Below are 7,818 nucleotides of genomic sequence, written 5' to 3'. Positions count from 1 at the left end.
AACTCCCTCAGTCCGAGGGTGGTTTTAACTCCCTGAGTCCGAGGGTGGTTTTAACTCCCTCAGTCCGAGGGTGGTTTTAAACTCCCTCAGTCCGAGGGTGGTTTTAAACTCCCTCAGTCCGAGGGTGGTTTTAAACTCCCTCAGTCCGAGGGTGGTTTTAACTCCCTGAGTCCGAGGGTGGTTTTAACTCCCTGAGTCCGAGGGTGGTTTTAACTCCCTGAGTCCGAGGGTGGTTTTAACTCCCTCAGCCCGAGGGTGGTTTTAAACTCCCTGACATGGAATTGTATCAACCTCACAACCCAAGGCTTTTACTTGCGACATGTAGTTAAACACAGTAAAGACGAACAATGGGCGCATGCTCATCCCCATAATATATTATTGTCTGTTTTCAAAAGATAAAGCTAAGAACGTTAACACCTTCCTAGTTTAGAACACTATAACAATATGGAAGAAAATGAAACGTATTCTACAAGAAGCAATATCACTCCCTAAAAACACAACCCTTTGGAACAATCCTTGGACAGCTTTTCAGAATACACTGATAAATTGGTCCACGTGGAAAACTAAAGACATAGAAACAGTAATTTTAGCCATCGATGTGACGTTTGGCAGCACCTAATCAGTCAGTGCTGTACCTGCCTGGCTGAGTGCCAGTGTGGGTGGAATGAGCGAGCTCGCCTGGCAACTAGGGCGCGAAACTCGTCAGGAAATAAAACTCGGTAGTCTGCCTGGAAATTCATTCGCCAATACATTTTTCATATTAACATATGAGCACGTACACCCTGAGTAAATACGGTAGGCTACAACCACGTACACCCTGAGTAAATACGGTAGGCTACAACCACGTACACCCTGAGTAAATACGGTAGGTTACAACCACGTACACCCTGAGTAAATACGGTAGGTTACAACCACGTACACCCTGAGTAAATACGGTAGGATACAACCACGTACACCCTGAGTAAATATGGTAGGCTACAACCACGTACACCCTGAGTAAATACGGTAGGCTACAACACACACCCTGAGTAAATATGGTAGGCTACAACCACGTACACCCTGAGTAAATACGGTAGGCTACAACACACACCCTGAGTAAATACGGTAGGCTACAACCACGTACACCCTGAGTAAATACGGTAGGTTACAACCACGTACACCCTGAGTAAATACGGTAGGTTACAACCACGTACACCCTGAGTAAATACGGTAGGTTACAACCACGTACACCCTGAGTAGATACGGTAGGCTACAACCACGTACACCCTGAGTAAATACGGTAGGTTACAACCACGTACACCCTGAGTAGATACGGTAGGCTACAACCACGTACACCCTGAGTAAATACGGTAGGTTACAACCACGTACACCCTGAGTAAATACGGTAGGTTACAACCACGTACACCCTGAGTAAATACGGTAGGTTACAACCACGTACACCCTGAGTAAATACGGTAGGCTACCACGTACACCCTGAGTAAATACGGTAGGTTACAACCACGTACACCCTGAGTAAATACGGTAGGCTACAACCACGTACACCCTGAGTAAATACGGTAGGCTACAACCACGTACACCCTGAGTAAATACGGTAGGCTACAACCACGTACACCCTGAGTAGATACGGTAGGCTACAACCACGTACACCCTGAGTAAATACGGTAGGTTACAACCACGTACACCCTGAGTAAATACGGTAGGTTACAACCACGTACACCCTGAGTAAATACGGTAGGTTACAACCACGTACACCCTGAGTAGATACGGTAGGCTACAACCACGTACACCCTGAGTAAATACGGTAGGTTACAACCACGTACACCCTGAGTAGATACGGTAGGCTACAACCACGTACACCCTGAGTAAATACGGTAGGTTACAACCACGTACACCCTGAGTAAATACGGTAGGTTACAACCACGTACACCCTGAGTAAATACGGTAGGTTACAACCACGTACACCCTGAGTAAATACGGTAGGCTACCACGTACACCCTGAGTAAATACGGTAGGTTACAACCACGTACACCCTGAGTAAATACGGTAGGCTACAACCACGTACACCCTGAGTAAATACGGTAGGCTACAACCACGTACACCCTGAGTAAATACGGTAGGCTACAACCACGTACACCCTGAGTAGATACGGTAGGCTACAACCACGTACACCCTGAGTAAATACGGTAGGCTACAACCACGTACACCCTGAGTAAATACGGTAGGCTACAACCACGTACACCCTGAGTAAATACGGTAGGCTACAACCACGTACACCCTGAGTAGATACGGTAGGATACAACGTACACCCTGAGTAAATACGGTAGGCTACAACAACACACACCCTGAGTAAATACGGTAGGCTACAACCACGTACACCCTGAGTAAATACGGTAGGCTACAACCACGTACACCCTGAGTAAATACGGTAGGCTACAACCACGTACACCCTGAGTAAATACGGTAGGCTACAACCACGTACACCCTGAGTAAATACGGTAGGTTACAACCACGTACACCCTGAGTAAATACGGTAGACTAAAACCACGTACACCCTGAGTAAATACGATAGGCTACAACCACGTACACCCTGAGTAAATACGGTAGGCAACAACCACGTACACCCTGAGTAAATACGGTAGGCTACAACCACGTACACCCTGAGTAAATACGGTAGGCTACAACCACGTACACCCTGAGTAAATACGGTAGGATACAACCACGTACACCCTGAGTAAATACGGTAGGCTACAACGTACACCCTGAGTAGATACGGTAGGATACAACGTACACCCTGAGTAAATACGGTAGGCTACAACAACACACACCCTGAGTAAATACGGTAGGCTACAACCACGTACACCCTGAGTAAATACGGTAGGCTACAACCACGTACACCCTGAGTAAATACGGTAGGTTACAACCACGTACACCCTGAGTAAATACGGTAGGTTACAACCACGTACACCCTGAGTAAATACGGTAGACTACAACCACGTACACCCTGAGTAAATACGGTAGGCTACAACCACGTACAACCTGAGTAAATACGGTAGGTTACAACCACGTACACCCTGAGTAAATACGGTAGGCTACAACCACGTACACCCTGAGTAAATACGGTAGGCTACAACCACGTACACCCTGAGTAAATACGGTAGGCTACAACCACGTACACCCTGAGTAAATACGGTAGGCTACAACCACGTACAACCTGAGTAAATACGGTAGGCTACAACCACGTACACCCTGAGTAAATACGGTAGGCTACAACCACGTACACCCTGAGTAGATACGGTAGGCTACAACCACGTACACCCTGAGTAAATACGGTAGGCAACAACCACGTACACCCTGAGTAGATACGGTAGGCTACAACCACGTACACCCTGAGTAAATACGGTAGGCTACAACCACGTACACCCTGAGTAAATACGGTAGGTTACAACCACGTACACCCTGAGTAAATACGGTAGGCTACAACCACGTACACCCTGAGTAGATACGGTAGGCTACAACCACGTACACCCTGAGTAGATACGGTAGGTTACAACCACGTACACCCTGAGTAGATACGGTAGGTTACAACCACGTACACCCTGAGTAAATACGGTAGGCTACAACCACGTACACCCTGAGTAAATACGGTAGGCTAAGTCACGCCGCTCATAGAAATAATGTATTACAATTGACCGGTTTCTCGTAATTATTCATCCCTGGAAAAGGGAGTGGGTTTGGGCAGGATATCCCGGAAACACGGCTCCCTGGCATTAAACCCAAGTCCTTAACTTTAATATGGGCCCAGTGTTTATTGAGATAGAACAGATAACAGGTACTGATGAAGATCTCAGTAGGAAGGTACTGATGGAGATCTCAGTAGGAAGGTACTGATGAAGATCCCAGTAGGAAGGTACTGATGAAGATCTCAGTAGGAAGGTACTGATGAAGATCTCAGTAGGAAGGTACTGATGAAGATCCCAGTAGGAAGGTACTGATGAAGATCCCAGTAGGAAGGTACTGATGAAGATCCCAGTAGGAAGGTACTGATGAAGATCCCAGTAGGAAGGTACTGATGAAGATCCCAGTAGGAAGGTACTGATGAAGATCTCAGTAGGAAGGTACTGATGAAGATCTCAGTAGGAAGGTACTGATGAAGATCCCAGTAGGAAGGTACTGATGAAGATCTCAGTAGGAAGGTACTGATGAAGATCTCAGTAGGAAGGTACTGATGAAGATCTCAGTAGGAAGGTACTGATGAAGATCTCAGTAGGAAGGTACTGATGAAGATCCCAGTAGGAAGGTACTGATGAAGATCTCAGTAGGAAGGTACTGATGAAGATCTCAGTAGGAAGGTACTGATGAAGATCTCAGTAGGAAGGTACTGATGAAGATCTCAGTAGGAAGGTACTGATGAAGATCCCAGTAGGAAGGTACTGATGAAGATCTCAGTAGGAAGGCACTGATGAAGATCTCAGTAGGAAGCGAAACATGGTTTGTTTGTCTCAAAATATCACAGTGTTATAACTAAATATGTAAAGCTTATAATAACTATTAATGAAGATAGACATACGTTAAGGGATACAAATATGTAAAGATAAATGTCTGAAGACTAAAAGGGTTTAAATCAGTCATATCTTTAGTTGTTTTGGTATTTTTTTTGTACAATTGTATTTTTTTTTGTCTTACAAAATAATAAAATCATGTAAACAAATACTGGAAAATAAGAAAGACTATTCTTATTCATAAGCATTCTATAGAAAAACAAAGTAGTTCAGATCCTCTGCTGAACATGTAATATAGTGTTCAACGGTCCCAGGATTATCTGGTGTTATGTGATGCAAGTCTTCTACATCCCTCCCCCAGCCCCCAGTATTATTGACTGTACGTTTGTTTATTCCATGTGTAACTCTGTGTTGTTGTTTGTGTCGCACTGCTTTGCTTTATCTTGGCCAGGTTGCAGTTGTAAATGAGAACTTGTTCTCAACTAACCTACCTGGTTAAATAAAGGTTATTTTTTCTTTTATTTTAATTTTAAATGTGTGTGTGTTTGTGTGTGTGCGTGTGTAGTACTACTCACTCCTTGGCCATGTGTGTGTCCTTCAGGACGTGTACGTAGATGAAGAGGGCCTGTTCATGTTTCCCCATCCGACCCAGCAGCAGGGCCCGCTCCTCCAGAAGACCTGACAGACAAATGGCATGGCTAGGTTGAAGATACAAAGGCTAAAGACTAGTTAGGTTTCCATGCAGACGCTTTAAAAAAAAATAGATTCATGAGACCAGCGTCGTTGGTAACTAGCATCGCTAGTCCCATTGTTAAGAATTGTTCCTCATTCACGCAAAGACCTCTGGGATATCACAATCCTCTTGTCTTAATAACCTTTGTTATCTTCAACCGAGTGGCATGGTGAGCACACGGTCACGGAGGCTAGCATATAGCCATGAGCTATAGGAGTTGGCAAGACAACACAAACAGATCTGGAACCAGGCTAGAATATTAAACAAACTCCCTTATCCAGAGCGAATTACAAAATCAGTGCTTTCAACTTAAGAAGTCACAAAAGGACTGCATACGATCACTACAAGTGCAACCAGTCAGGAGGAAGAACAATAACTGTTGGATATACCCGAAACCATCCTCACCATCGAAGGGGAAGTCAGAGATGAGTCGGCCTGGTTCGTAGCTGGTAGAGACCTCCAGGAAACACACTAGCTTGTTCCTGAACTCTCCCAGGTCCCCCTCCTCCTTCCCAGCAGCCACTGCAGGAACACCTACAGGAAGACAGAACAGATAGATCTATTAGAATATCACATATCAGCTGTGGAGGGAAAAGGGGGATACCTAGTCAGTTGGAAAGGGAAAGTGGGATACCTAGTCAGTTGGAAAGGGAAAGGGGGATACCTAGTCAGTTGGAAAGGGAAAGGGGGATACCTAGTCAGTTGGAAAGGGAAAGGGGGATACCTAGTCAGTTGGAAAGGGAAAGGGGGATACCTAGTCAGTTGGAAAGGGAAAGGGGGATACCTAGTCAGTTGGAAAGGGAAAGGGGGATACCTAGTCAGTTGGAAAGGGAAAGGGGGATACCTAGTCAGTTGGAAAGGGGGATACCTAGTCAGTTGTAAAGGGAAAGGGGGATACCTAGTCAGTTGTAAAGGGGGATACCTAGTCAGTTGGAAAGGGAAAGTGGGATACCTAGTGAGTTGGAAAAGGGGATACCTAGTCAGTTGTAAAGGGGGATACCTAGTCAGTTGTAAAGGGGGATACCTAGTCAGTTGTAAAGGGGGATACCTAGTCAGTTGGAAAGGGAAAGGGGGATACCTAGTCAGTTGGAAAGGGAAAGGGGGATACCTAGTCAGTTGGAAAGGGGGATACCTAGTCAGTTGGAAAGGGGGATACCTAGTCAGTTGGAAAGGGGGATACCTAGTCAGTTGGAAAGGGAAAGGGGGATACCTAGTCAGTTGGAAAGGGAAAGGGGGATACCTAGTCAGTTGTAAAGGGAAAGGGGGATACCTAGTCAGTTGGAAAGGGAAAGGGGGATACCTAGTCAGTTGGAAAGGGGGATACCTAGTCAGTTGGAAAGGGAAAGGGGGATACCTAGTCAGTTGGAAAGGGAAAGGGGGATACCTAGTCAGTTGGAAAGGGAGATACCTAGTCAGTTGGAAAAGGGGATACCTAGTCAGTTGGAAAGGGAAAGGGGGATACCTAGTCAGTTGGAAAGGGAAAGGGGGATACCTAGTCAGTTGGAAAGGGGGATACCTAGTCAGTTGGAAAGGGAAAGGGGGATACCTAGTCAGTTGGAAAAGGGGATACCTAGTCAGTTGTAAAGGGGGATACCTAGTCAGTTGTAAAGGGGATACCTAGTCAGTTGTAAAGGGGGATACCTAGTCAGTTGTAAAGGGTAAAAGGGGATACCTAGTCAGTTGTAAAGGGTAAAAGGGGATACCTAGTCAGTTGGAAAGGGGGATACCTAGTCAGTTGGAAAAGGGGATACCTAGTCAGTTGGAAAAGGGGATACCTAGTCAGTTGTAAAGGGGGATACCTAGTCAGTTGTAAAGGGGGATACCTAGTCAGTTGTAAAGGGGGATACCTAGTCAGTTGTAAAGGGGGATACCTAGTCAGTTGTAAAGGGGGATACCTAGTCAGTTGTAAAGGGGGATACCTAGTCAGTTGTAAAGGGGGATACCTAGTCAGTTGTAAAGGGGGATACCTAGTCAGTTGGAAAGGGGGATACCTAGTCAGTTGGAAAGGGGGATACCTAGTCAGTTGGAAAGGGAAAGGGGGATACCTAGTCAGTTGGAAAGGGAAAGGGGGATACCTAGTCAGTTGTAAAGGGAAAGGGGGATACCTAGTCAGTTGTAAAGGGAAAGGGGGATACCTAGTCAGTTGGAAAGGGAAAGGGGGATACCTAGTCAGTTGGAAAGGGAAAGGGGGATACCTAGTCAGTTGGAAAGGGAAAGGGGGATACCTAGTCAGTTGGAAAGGGAGATACCTAGTCAGTTGGAAAAGGGGATACCTAGTCAGTTGGAAAGGGAAAGGGGGATACCTAGTCAGTTGGAAAGGGAAAGGGGGATACCTAGTCAGTTGGAAAGGGAAAGGGGGATACCTAGTCAGTTGGAAAGGGAAAGGGGGATACCTAGTCAGTTGGAAAAGGGGATACCTAGTCAGTTGTAAAGGGGGATACCTAGTCAGTTGTAAAGGGGATACCTAGTCAGTTGTAAAGGGGGATACCTAGTCAGTTGTAAAGGGTAAAAGGGGATACCTAGTCAGTTGTAAAGGGTAAAAGGGGATACCTAGTCAGTTGGAAAGGGGGATACCTAGTCAGTTGG

General features: G+C 45.8%; 1 protein-coding gene across 1 annotated transcript in view; it reads right to left on the bottom strand.

The window, feature by feature from the left end:
• Positions 1 to 5,070: 5,070 nt before the first annotated feature.
• vps39 (VPS39 subunit of HOPS complex) overlaps positions 5,071 to 7,818 on the bottom strand; it is a gene marked incomplete at its 5' end in the record, with an annotated part of 60,812 nt that continues 58,064 nt past the window's right edge. The window contains 2 exons of the mRNA XM_038983048.1: positions 5,071 to 5,177; positions 5,638 to 5,766. Of these exons, the coding sequence (XP_038838976.1) occupies positions 5,071 to 5,177; positions 5,638 to 5,766 (236 nt within the window). The remainder of the gene's footprint in view (positions 5,178 to 5,637; positions 5,767 to 7,818) is intronic.

The sequence above is a fragment of the Salvelinus namaycush genome, unplaced genomic scaffold, assembly GCF_016432855.1.
Source record: "Salvelinus namaycush isolate Seneca unplaced genomic scaffold, SaNama_1.0 Scaffold1411, whole genome shotgun sequence".
Lineage (NCBI taxonomy): Eukaryota > Metazoa > Chordata > Actinopteri > Salmoniformes > Salmonidae > Salvelinus > Salvelinus namaycush.
The sequence above is the reverse complement of the archived record's forward strand: the minus strand, read 5'-3'. Positions and strand labels throughout refer to the sequence as shown.